At 34.1% G+C, this 13817-nt stretch overlaps 1 protein-coding gene across 1 annotated transcript; it reads right to left on the minus strand.

Moving 5' to 3' along the window:
• Window positions 1-3248: 3248 nt before the first annotated feature.
• LOC111019553 (adenylosuccinate synthetase 2, chloroplastic) lies at window positions 3249-7888 on the minus strand. Its single transcript, XM_022295952.2, has 4 exons — window positions 7510-7888; window positions 6393-7085; window positions 5850-6161; window positions 3249-3725 (listed from the first exon to the last, which is right to left on the minus strand). The coding sequence occupies exons 1-4, from the start codon at window positions 7816-7818 to the stop codon at window positions 3555-3557; spliced, it is 1485 nt and encodes a 494-aa protein (XP_022151644.2). The 5' UTR covers window positions 7819-7888; the 3' UTR covers window positions 3249-3554.
• Between the last annotated feature and the right edge of the window lie 5929 nt (window positions 7889-13817).

The raw sequence follows: 13817 nt of genomic DNA on the forward strand, positions 1-13817 counted from the left end.
TATGATCTCATCTCGTCTTTTGCAGTCAAGAAAAATCCAGGTAGTGTGTGTATCTTTATTTCGTCTAACGCATTTTTTCTTTATTCTGTCTATACGCTTATTTACCCTATATTAGATAGAGATTATCTTTAACCATGGTAAAAACTAAGTAATGAAATGGTGCAAGCAAGTCACTCATTATAGTGTAAGTAAACTATTTTCAATACCACGTAAGTATTATTATATACGACGTATGAATAAGAAAATACCTTAGCTTCATCGTCGTCCAGGTGCTTCACCACGTTTTCAGTTTGTCATTACCTTTATTTGTAACCTTTTTTGTATGTTCTTTTTTGATAGATTACGTTTTTTTTTGCAAGAATGAGACGGTTCGCGAATTTGGTATTAATTTTCGTGTCTCAAAATGTAGCTACCCGTCCATAGTTTTAAAAATAGGATTTGATTTTTCAATCTTATTTTTTCTAATCATTTTCCACTTTTATTTACGTTTTATTAGGCCATATATTTTTCATGTTTTTCTACATTATATATATATATTTTTCAAATAATTCATTTAACCGATTTTGTTTTTGAAATTTTAAAATTTCTAAATCTAGATTTTATTTTTGAAAATTTTGAACTTTAATTCACTATTTTATTTCCTAAAATTAAGCTAGAGCAAAAAGTTGTTTCGAGGGTATTTTTGCCAAAAAATTTAAGGGGTAATAGTAGGATAATTTCGCTATTTTAGTGGGAGGGTATATTTGTCTATATTAAATTCTAGTATTGAAATATAACTGTCTCATAGCCATTTTTGTGATATTAGATACTTTTGGCCATTTTTCAAGTAGAACTATTTAATATAGTTAGTTGCCCCGATTACAATAGTGCCAATTTGATATGTATTAAAAAAAAAAAAAGATTTGGTCGTCAATGATGGGTGAAATTTACTCATTCAATCTATAATTTCATTCGTTTCTCTTCATATAATCTTATGAATCCTTGAATCTATGAAATCACTCTATCTTATCCTGCCTCATATGTTTCTCTTCCTCTTCTCCAATTCATTGCCTGTTTAAACGTACAACAGCTGGTTCAAGCAAGCCAGGACCCAAGCTCTCTAGGATCTGCCCCGTCGCCTGGCTGTCGTTGGCCGCAGCGTTGACACCATCACCTAAGACGAGTTTATGTCGTGGGTTTGGCTACAATTTATAATATGTATACTGATTTTAGTATGTATGTGATATATTTATCACTATCAGATGTTTTACTATTGTACCACGTACATTGTACACTTGAAATATAAATTATATCACATGCATCATACTGATCTCAAAGTATATACAAATTATACCATGTGCATCATGCATTATGATATATATATATATATCTCTCTCAAATATATGGGGCTATATATCATTCGTTAGGTCGAATAAAATAGAAAAATTTAGTGGACAAATTATGAGTCCATACAAATTTTTCTTACGGAATATAAAAAGGTATCATTTATAGAATATGTTGAAATTATTGAGTGAAAAAAGTATGCTGAAATAACGCCGAAAATTGAAAGAAAACCTGCCGAAATGGGAAAAACAAAAATGTTAACACAAATTGCTGGCAAAGAATGTCCAAAAAATGGAGTTGGAAACGCTAAATAAAGCCAAGAAATTTCAATTGAAAAATAACGTCAATGATAGTTGTCGACAATATCTAAAAAAACGATAAATAAATTCATTAATGATAATAATGATTTTTGCATGAAAAAAGATGTAGAAAATATAAAATAAAAAAATATATGTATGTTTGCCGGCAAAAGAAATGAAAAGAAAATAGGCTAATAGAGAAACTCATGGGTTAATATACCATTATGAAATGAAAAATTATTTAATTGTTTAATTAATATAGATTCATTTTTTGAAAATAATCTTTCATTTACTATTTGCTTTGAATGAATATTTGTTTAAAAAAAATACTATTTGCTTTACAATGTATATATTATATAATCTTCATCGAAAAAAGAACTTATTCGATAGATGTCTGGAATTTCATATACCCGAAATTTTAGATGTTCAACATCTTTAGATAATCACATTTGTTTTGTAGAAAAATTTAAGATATCCAAGAATATTTAGGTAATCACGTTTGTTTTACAGAATTTATTCTTGGGGATGTGTTAGGTTTCAAAAATCACCTCCATCGAACCGGGTTGCACGTTGATCAGTTCGCCTCCGCTCGAGGGAAAGGTCTCCATTCCTACGGCGGTTTTGTCAACGAACGCGTCTCGGGCCGGGAACTTGATCCCCCAAAAAGGGGCTGCAGCGGTCGAACTCGAATTCTGGAAATCCGTCGGGGCCCTTTTACCAAGTCTACCGTCTCGAAGATGATAGAGGGCCAATTATCGTTGCGTTGCACAAGACGGTGCCGTCTCACTTCGAGTGCCTTCCTTCGTAGTCAAATCTGATGATACGCTTTGGCGATGTTACCTACCAAATAAATAAAAGGCCTGCTAGGTGATCGAAATCGCTCAGATTCTTTTGGAGTTAATTTCTTGATTTTGAAAATTATTTTCGGTTGGATTCACGGCTCTTGTCAACAGAGGCCAGTAAGATCCTAATTCAGATGTGTTGTTTGTGTCCCTCTGAAACTTGGTTAGAACATCATTTCAATTTATGAACCTTTAAAATTAAAAATTTTCAATACTCAGGATTTATTTTATTTTATTTTTTAACTCGAGTGCCACGTAAATTAAAATTGACACACCCTCGAACTCCATGTCATCATTTTGTTTGTCATTTTAATGACAATTTCACTGTAGAAACATTTTAGAACCATTTCTTAAAAGTTCGATGATCAAGTAGAAATCTATTATCAAATTCAATGATCAAAGTGTATTTTACCCTGTAAAAAACGTGGACATTTGTGAAATTACATTGTTAAAAATAGCGATGTGAGATAATTTCCCTTCTAAATTCAACAAACCAATGTCTAAAACTTCAAAAACGAATGTCTAAAAAGAGGACGAAAAATCCAAGCAAAGATTCAGTAATCTAAGACCTAAATCGAAGCAAAGATGCATGTTGCATTCGCTTTAGTAGAAATCGATGTACGAATTGAACCCAGATGATAAAATCAATATAATTCCATTTTCATGAACCATAAAATTAAATATAATTCAATTGATTTGAGTTTCAGATTTTCAAAAAGTTGATTTCAGAATCAATTTTTCATAGATCAATTCGACATTAGCCAAAAATCGAATCAAATCGACCTTGCCACAACACATGTGAATTCACATTATTTTCTGCATAATTATTCTTGTTGGTCTACATCTGTATCCATCCATACCATTTCCGAGCCCTTCAAAAACACTACATTAGGCTCTCCCATTCATATGAGAAATGTTACAACAGCCTCAACAAGTATCATATTCAAATGCTTATGCAAGATTGGTGAATTTCAAGCTTGTGCAACATGTGGTTAAAATTCCTCTGCCAGTGCAAGCTTGCACCTTACCTGGGAGCTGCACCAGCATGGTCAAATCGCACGCATAAGAAAGGATCAATCGACGACCCGAATCATTTGTATAACAGTGCATCACGGCCTGGACTGACACCGATATAATGCACAGGTATGCCCACAAGTTCTTCAATCCTTGATACATATTCTTGTGCAGCCTTGGGGAGGTCAGAATAGTCTCTTATTGAAGAGATGTCACTCATCCATCCAGGCATTGTTTCATATTCCACCTAAACACACAGCAAAAACAGATGGGAAAAGTAACTAAGAACTTTTAACAACATCAAAGAACTTTAGACAGCATCAAGAAAAGTTATTTTTTGACTTGAAAACTTCAAAAAATAAATCACTTTCTTTTTACAAACTTTATTGTTTTCTCAGGGACTTTCTAGAACAAACATGAGTTGGACTCTACGTTATGAGTTTCTGATCGAACTCTCTTCTATTATTTATATTAAGAAGGCATCACAAGGGGCTAAGGGAGGATCAGAGATCGAACTCTCTTCTATTATTTATATTAAGAAGGCATCACAAGGGACTAAGGGAGGATCAGAGAGCTCTCGTACCTCTCCCAAACAGTCCTTAACAAAATGACAAAAAGATACCCCTACCTTCTAACGTGGGTGTATTTATCCTATTTACAAAATACCGATACAGCCCCTTAACAAACTAGAGCCCACTAACATTCATTCTAATTCCTTATGCTCCTCCACTCTTGTCTCCTCTCTTTCTTGAATACACTTTCCTCACTCGGGCCTATCAGTTTCATAAAACTTATGCGGTGCCCATCTTCTATAGCCATGAAAACCAATAATTGAGTAATATGGTTCTTTACCCAAAAACATCCAAAATCTCATAGCACATAATCCCAATCATTCCCAGCAGTTTTTTATTTTTTAGTGACGATGAAATGGAAGAAAACATGAGAAAATATTCAAAACACAACTAATGTATTTCAGATTTTATCTATTTGAAACACAAGACAAATATTGTACTTATGTTTAAAAAGTTACTGTAAGAATTAATAGGATGTTGACCTATACAACTATTCCTCATCTTCTAAAGCCACGCCCACACCAAACAGTTGAGTAATATTGTTCTTTACAAAGGCGTCAACTACCCAAGACCATCCAAAATCATGCAGTGTACAATCAATCCCATACCAAAATTTTTTACTGAACAATGAAAGAACATCCAAGACCTTGTTGTACAGAATCCCGTATAGTCCCAACATTTTTTTACTGAAGTAACAACAATGAAAAAACACATGAGAAAGGCCTCCCCCGACCTTTGAACACAAAACACAATAGCTTGGATTTAAGTTCTGTTTTAAGATATAATTTTATAAGTCATCAGCTGGGTCTTCACCTTCCAAAACGTATATCCTTTAAACTTGTGTTTTCGTTTACTTACTTCTTAGGAAGCCATAAAAGTCGAGTCACCATCTGAAACTCGTTTTATCAATGAGGCTACTAAGACATCCCCAACTAACAAAACCAAGAATGGAGACACCATCTAGATCTTCCCTTGAGATCACCAGAAAAATTTGTTCTATATGTGCAACCTATGATCTAATATATACACATTCTCTGTTTCTCACAGAAAAAGTATATGACCTATGATTCAATTGATCCACTTATGACCAAGACCTTTTCTTTTCCATCATCTCACATAAAAACTCCCAATGGTAGGCTTTTTCAAGATTAGGTTTGAATAACCCACCTTTTCTTTGTTCACACTTTATAATCTTAAAAAGATTAATTGCAATCCAAACCAAATCAAGGACAATGAATGCATTACGATTAGAAGAGATGTTTGATGGCAAAACTCTCATTAATCACTTGGCAAGCACTTTGGCTATTAATTTGTAAGCACTTGTAACAAAGCTTATAGGTTAGGTCTATAATCTATATCCCTGACTATCATAAAAAAATTTTCCTACCTTCAAATAAAAATATTAAAATCCTCCATTGAGCATGAATTATAAAATAACCATTGTCAGATGACTCGTGAAATGAACCCTAAAAATCAGCTCCGAGCAGATCAAAAGTAAAACCATCAGGCTGGGATTTTTAGCTACTCCCACATTTTTAATGGCAAGCAACAAGAATCTCAAATTCTTCAGAAGGCCTCACCAAATACCTTTTATCAATTAAAGGTATAGATCACCACCCCAAGTCCTCAGTAATGAACTTTTTCCCCTACTCTTCTTTGTACAACTTTCTGAACAACTAGAAACTGAAGAACTTTCTCCTCAATTCTTATATCATTAACTAAACCGGTAACTTCATTTAAAATCAACTAAAAGCAGGGAAAATGAGAAATACACAAGAAAAAGGATGTATAATGCTTGCCTTTATTTGTTCAAGAAGACTGAGATCTGCAGGAAATGATTTGACTGGTGTTCCATCAGGTTGCCAATAAGAAACCCCCAATTGTATCTCAGGCAGTTCCGAAAGAACATCAAGTTTTGTGAGATTCAGAGAAGAAAATCCATTAATTTGACAGCAATACTTTAGTGCAACTATATCAAGCCAACCACAGCGACGAGGACGACCAGTTGTGGTGCCAAATTCTTGTCCAGCAAATCTGAGTAGGTCACCTCCTTTTCCCAAGATCTCAGTAGGAAAAGGGCCCGAACCAACTCTAGTAGTGTATGCCTTCACCTGCAAAGATCGTGACAAACAACCTCATGGGTATAGCATATATGATATACATAAATCAGCAAAATAATTTGTTGCTCATGCTTGTGTATTAATACGCAATTTCTCTACAGGGTTGAAAGGCCTCCAAAAAGATAAAAGACATGAAAAGAACTTGGAGTTCTTTCATCAACTAATAAAGAGTCATCATTTTCTACATTTGAAAAAAAATAAACTGAGTTAAAAGAAATTCACCACTCCTATAAGATCACCAAGAACCTTTGGAGCAATCCCAAGACCAGTGCAGATTCCACCTGCTGAAGGGCTCGAGGAAGTTACAAAAGGATAAGTTCCAAAGTCTATGTCGAGCATAGTTGCCTGACCACCTTCAACCAAAATCTTCTTATTTGCAGAGATGGCATCATTCATGAAATACACAGTGTCGGTGATAAAGGGTTCCAATCTCTCAGCATATCTTTTGTACTTCTCAACTTCTTGCTTCAGAATTTCTGGGGTATAGTTAAAATCCTTGAATCTGGAAGCAGCATCTGAAAGTAGAAGGTCAAGTTTCTGAGGAAGAGTGTCCATGTGCCTCAAATCACCCACTCTAATACCATTTCTAATCACTTTGCTGGAGTAACAAGGTCCAATCCCTCTTCTGGTGGTTCCAATGAAAGATTTAGCTAGTTCAGCTTCTCTAAGGCCATCCACCTCCTGATGGAAATCAAATAGCAAATGGGCTCGGTCAGACACCAAGATCCTTCCCTTGCATGAGACTCCACTTGCTTCCAAACGGTCTATTTCTTCAAAGAAACCAGGCACGTGCACCACAACCCCATTTCCAATAACACATAAAGTATCTTCATTAAGAATCCCAGAGGGAATGAGATGAAGAGCAAACTTCTTCCCTTCAGCATTATATATCGTGTGTCCAGCGTTAGCCCCGCCCTGCAAATTATCTTCAACATTCAGATATTACATATAAATGCAAAAGTGGGAAACAAGTTGCTTAGTTTAGCTGCTTTTCGACTTTCGAGAACAGGGCGTACTAGTTCAGTTCTTGAGAGCCAAGACTAAAGAACCTACTAAAAAGATAAACTCCCACTAGAACCAAAATGACTCAAAGACTCTTCTGAAAGTAAAAGCTCAAGTGCAAACTCCCCATTCTTCAGAGAGCTGCAAATATAGAAGACAAGATTACAGGTGGTTTCTTATATGCTTCAATGGCCGGAAGACAGAGTACAGAAAAAAAAAGGAGATACTGAAATTCCATGAATCCAAAAATGCAATGGCAAAAGCAGAAGAGACGCAACAGAATCATCCAAAAAGAAAAAGCACACATCGCTGAAACTTTTGGAATCATCAAAACTACCTGACAGCGAGCGACGATTTCAAAGTGCTGGGCCAAGATGTCAACGAGTTTGCCTTTACCTTCATCTCCCCACTGGCAGCCTAACACGCCCGATACCTGTCCCAGTTCACCAATTCGTTTCAGCCCCTCCTTCCTCGCCGACTCCGGCACACTCACAGAAGAAGTAGCCGCCGCCACCGCCGCGGGTTTAGCAGAAGAGCAAAAAATGAGCGCTGGGCGGCGATCAGAAAGGGGTCTCCGGCAGGTCGGCGACGGCCATGTGGCGGAGGGGAAGGGAGTGGCATCAAAAGCAAGGGAGGAGATGTTCATGGCGAAGATGAGAGAGCAGAGAGAACCCAGAAACGAAGAGAGGGTTTGGACGCCGGAGGACAGAAGCGGGTCAGTGATTGGAGTATCATTAAAGGCCAAAGGGCCGTTCACAATTCGGTTCGAACCGGTTTTAGAGTCGAACCCAAATCAACCGTACTTTTAACAAGGAATAAAGTTAAACCGAACCGAACCGTATTTTTCAAATGTCCGGAAGAGGCCGAGCGGTCGGACTGCTGGGCGGTGGCTGACGGCGGCGGCGACTACTCAGCCGGGATTTTGGTGGGGCATGGCGGAGGTGGTACGGCCGTCTCCTGAAGAAGAGATTAAGAAGAAATCTAAACAAAACGAAAGAATCCAGAAGTTTACGACATTTTAAAAATAGAGTACTATTATAAATTACGTCAAATTATATAAGTTTAGTCTCCAAATTGTTACATTTGTGTGTAATAAATTCTAAACTTAAAAAAAATTAGGAGTCCTAATTCAGTGATGAAAAAAAAAAGGTCAAAAATCTCTCATTTTTTACGATGACAAATCACTCAAGATAAATATAATCAAAGTGGTCTGATAATATGAAACGCAATCAAGGTAAGCATAAATTTAATGGAATACAATTTCTCACCACATCAATTCATTTTTCTTATTACTCCTCCTCTTTTGGAATCAATAAAAAAATGACAAGTAAGAAAATTAGTAAAGACATGAAAACTCCCCTTTTTGAAGCAATTAAACACTTCCTCTTAATAAATGATAAAAAGACAATTTAACACCAAGGTTTTAAATGTCGATGTCGATGGAAATGTCGATGTCAATGGATATTTCTGTAAAAGTTAGAAAAATTAAAAAATCGTAAAAAAATATTTAAATTAACAAATAAACATTTTTTCCATTTCTAAATTAGTTAAAAATAATTAATATTAATATTATATATATATATATATATATATATATATATATTAGTAACATTTTGTTGATATTTTTCATATTTTTTCGATTTTCTTGTACTATGATGGAAATGTCAATTCACCTCTCATGTCAATGTCGAACCGATGGAAACATGGATATGTCGATGGAAATGTCAACGTGTTGACAGATATTTAGAACCATGTTTAGCACAAGTTTTAAACAACTCCCCCTTCTAAACAAAAATTAACAAGAAATCAAGAGGCATCCATTATAAAAATTTCTAAGATAATTTTACTTCAAAGAATACTTACTCCCCTAAATAGAGAAACAATACGCATAAAAGGGGTAAACATCAATCATAACTCAGTTCAAACTTACTAAACATATACTTAGAAAATTCTTTACACAAGAGGGATATACAATAATACAAAATATCTTTAAAAACACAAAATTCACCTATAAAGGTATAACTCCCCTAAAACATGCATTCTCCTTTTTAAAAATAAAAATAAAAAAATATCAAGGAGATAAATTAACACAAGCAAAATTATTCAAAAAAATTGTACAAGATAGATATATTAAAAAAATATATATGTCGTTCAATCTATCTCAAACAAATTATCAAAATATTCAAGAAAATATGGCAGAGTAAAATTTCAAATAGTACATTAATTGTCATGGTTATGCATAAAAACAAACTTTCAAACCTAAATGATACATTAAACAAATTAATCTCTAACGAATTTATCAACTTATATCAAAACCATATAAAATAAACATCAACAATTAAAATACCATCATGATACCAAAACATCAAAAGCTATAAAGCATGCATCAATGAAGAACAAATAAACATTGATATAAAATAACGGCGAAATAATATTATCACCATTTATGCCACCAAAATAAATTTCAAACAAACATAGACAAATAATATCATAAAAAGATTAATCAAACAAATACTGATATCAATTGTTCCTCATCATAGGTCCACCCCGACTTATGTCACAACAAAAGATTTTAATCAATTATACATAAAGAAAATCACGAAAATCAATTAAACACTTTTAAGAAGCATGCTAATAGAATTTTAGAATATAAACTAATTCTTAGCTACTCCCCTATGAAAAAGAATTTAATAATTCTTTTCAAACAAAATTTCAAAACAAACAATTTTCAACCACGAGCAAAATTGAAATTAATTTTCATAGAGAATCCATAGTTTATGGTCAAAAAATATTTAATCAAATAATAAACAATGTGTAAAACAACCATTAAATAACAAACTAAATCTCAACGATCAAGAACAATATTTCTCAAAACACAATATCCTTAATATCATGTAAAATATGCCAATATAGATACCCAATAATTCATTGATGACATATAATCCCGTAATTGAAATAATGAGCAATAAAGATTATGGCTAAATCTCAAAATAATTTATTACAAAATTTTGAAGAGAATTAATCCACTGATTCATAAATAATCAAGCAATAAAGGTTAATGCTAAAATATTCTCAAATTACTCTAAGACATAATTCAATCAACACTAAAATTCAAGAAATCAGTTTCAACTTCTCTAACCCAACAACGATATATCATTTCCATAAAATATATCAAAAGCATAATAATCTCAATAACAAAAAGATTAATAAAGATATTGAATACGTCATTTCCTGGATGTGTTCAAGCAGGCCACTATAAATTTATTTCCAAATTGTAAGTCTAAAGCAATCATTAGCTCTTCTTCAAATCACACCTACGAAAAGAAAGCTCAACCAATAGATTTTGGTAGCCTTTCTTTGGGTCCTTCATTGGTTGTGAGCAAAGGATTTTGGAACCCTTTTCGAATTTGTTCCAACATTTTTAATGTTTATTTTTGACGAATAACAAATATTGAATTTATGACCAATTTTGCCACATGATAGAACATTAGACTTCTTAACAAATTGATTTTGCACTTTACTTTTCATGGAGAAATGATTTCTTGGACAATTATTTAATTTAAAGCAATTAGGCCTAATTGATAACTGTTATAAGCTAATTATACTTATGTAGTGTTAGTTTGTTAAGTAGACTAGTTATGATAAATATTATATGCTAATTATACTTATGTATTGTTAGTTTGTTAAGAGTAGTTACCTTTCTGTTATTTTGACTGACTGAAGCCTTTATAAATCTCTGTAATCAGTTTTAATTAATATAGTAGAATCCTCATTCATTTTGAGAGGATTTATCACATGGTACCAGATTCTCTCGCCTTTTGACTCGCGTCTCTCGATTCTTCCGCGTCCACTATACGTTTATCTTCTCCACCAAGCTATTTTCTGTATCTTTCATGGCGGCATCCTCCTCGAAGGATCTTACATCTCAAATCTTTCTTTTATCAAATATCTGTAACCTAGTATCCATTCGACTGGATTCCTCGAATTTCGTTCTATGGAAGTTCCAATTGAACTCCATCTTGAAAGCTCATAAACAGTTCGACTTTATTGATGGCTCAATTCCTCGACCATCTCCTCTTCTGGAATTATCTACTACGGAAGCTCCTCCACCAAATTCGACGTATGATGAATGGATTGCCAAAGATCATGGTCTCATGACTGTTATTAATGCTACACTTTCACCTGCTGCTCTTGCGAATGTCGTAGGGTGCGATACTTCAAAAGAGCTATGGGATACTCTTGTGAAATATATTCGTCCTATTCACGATCCAATGTTGTTAGCCTGAAGTCTAATCTTCAGTCTATTACCAGGAAGCCTTCAGAATCCATTAATCAGTACATTCAGCGTGTTAAGGAACTTAAGTACAAATTATCGAATGTTTCAGTTCAAATTGATGATGAAGATTTGCTCATCTATACATTGAATGGTCTTACTTCTGATTATAGCATCTTCGTACATCAATGCATACTTGATCACAGCTGGTTAGCTTTGAAGAACTTCATATTCTCCTTGTCTCAAAAGAAGCCACTCCTGACAAACAGGTTAAGCGTGATAAGGCGTTTTCTTCTCCAATGGTGTTTTTTGCGAATTAGCAGGCTCCTTCAAAATCTCAGAATATCAATCCTAATATGGGACGCAGTTGTGGCTTTTCTAAAAATTGATTGTTCTCCAAGTATAAGAACCCTAATCCTGTTGGATTTTCTGTAAACTCATCTGGAGTTACTTTCTCTAGTTCCTCTTATGGTGTACCTGGTCGCGACCGTGGTATTTTAGGGCGTGCTGGTCTTAAAGCTCCAACTAATACTTTTACCAGAATTGTTTGTCAAATTTGCTTCAAGACTGGTCACTCTGCACTTGACTGTTCAACCGTATGAACTATAGTTTTCAAGACTGCCATCCACCTACTCAGTTGGTTGCTATGGTTGCCAATCACAATTACTCTACACTTGCAGTTCCAAACACCCCATGGTTAGCCGACTCCGGTTGTAATGCGCATGTCACTACTGATTTGGGTCATCTCACCTCTGTTTCTGAATACTCTAGTGATGACCACGTTGGAGTGGGTAGTGGACAATCTTTGCCAATATCTCATACAGGTTGTGGTGTTCTTTACACTCCTAATTCATTTCTTTCTCTTCGTACTATTTTACATGTTCCTTCAATTTCTCCTAATCTTCTTTCTATTCATAAGCTGTGCATTGATAATAACTGTACTGTCACTTTTGATTTTGATCACTTCTTTGTTTAGGATCTTTTGGCACGATTCTCTTCCGCGACCCTAGCATCAACGGGTTATATCCCATTCCTTCCATTGCTCGTGTCTCGTCTTCCTCAACTTCTACTCCTGCTCTTGCTCATGTTGCAACACCCGTGTCCTCTATTGTCTGGCATAATTGCATAGGACATCCCAGTAACTCCACTCTCAACTCTGTTCTTCAGCTTTTACATTTTCCTTCTTGTAAATCTTCTGCTTGTAGTTGTAAACATTGTATCTATGGTAAACTACATAGGTTACCTCTTCCTGTTTCAACTACTGTTTCTTTGACTCATTTGCAATTAATTCATGCTGATGTATGAGGGTCTTCCCTTGAATGTTCAATAAATGGCTTCAACTATTACGTTTCCTTTATTGATGACTATTCTAAATACACTTGGTTGTATCCCACGAAATTTAAGTCTTATGTTTCCTCTGTTTTTCAGTCTTTTAAACCTCTTATTGAGAATTTACTCACTTCACGCATTAAAGTTCTTAGAATTGATGGCTTACTAAAGCCTTTATAAACCTCTGTAATCAGTTTTCACGAATTTACTCTTGGTTTGTTAAGAGTAGTTACCTTTTTGTTATTTTGGCTTATGAAGCCTTTATAAACCTCTATAATAAGTTTTAATTAATATAGTAGAATCCTCATTCATTTTGAGAGGAATTATCACACTAATATGACCTTTAACTCCACAAAGATTACAAATAGGTACAGATATAACATTATGCATACAATTTGATTTTCCAAGAACATGCTTAGGTACAAATTTAGTACTATGCAAATAATTAGTTCTATGATAAGCATGTCTAGGGACAAAGTTCAATTTTGCATGCATATTTTTATGATTTCCATGGTCATTCACAAATTTCACACTATGAACCAATTTTTATCTACATGAAAATTTCTAGGCATAATTTTTTAACTTCTACGGATATTTTGTCTTTTCATGCTTTGGCACAAATTTAGATTTAACAAAATTAGGTACATTGGATAAAGCATCTTTAGGCATAGAAGGGATAGCTTTAACAAAAGTAGTCTTATGGCTACAAGTAGGTTCTTATCCATGTAGCCTAATCCCCTTTTATCATAACCCATTTGTATAATCTTATCTAACTTTTGTGCACCTATAATCAATTTTTTGATATATTCTTTTGCAATTTCAAGCTCCTTACTAGCATGCAATTATTTTTCTTTAAGCACCTGCAAATGATCATTTTTCTCATGACTATCACATTCAAGAAATTTGATTTTATCAATAAACTCATTTTTCTCTCTTTTTGAAGAAATATGGTTAGTTTCTAAACAACAATTTCACTTTTCAAACTAACAATTTTATCTATTAAAAATTTGTTATCTATGGATAATGTTTAAAGGGGTTTTGAA

This window comes from Momordica charantia (assembly GCF_013281855.1).
Source record: "Momordica charantia cultivar OHB3-1 chromosome 1 unlocalized genomic scaffold, Mcharantia_2.0 BLBB01000001.1, whole genome shotgun sequence".
Classification (NCBI taxonomy): Eukaryota; Viridiplantae; Streptophyta; class Magnoliopsida; order Cucurbitales; family Cucurbitaceae; genus Momordica; species Momordica charantia.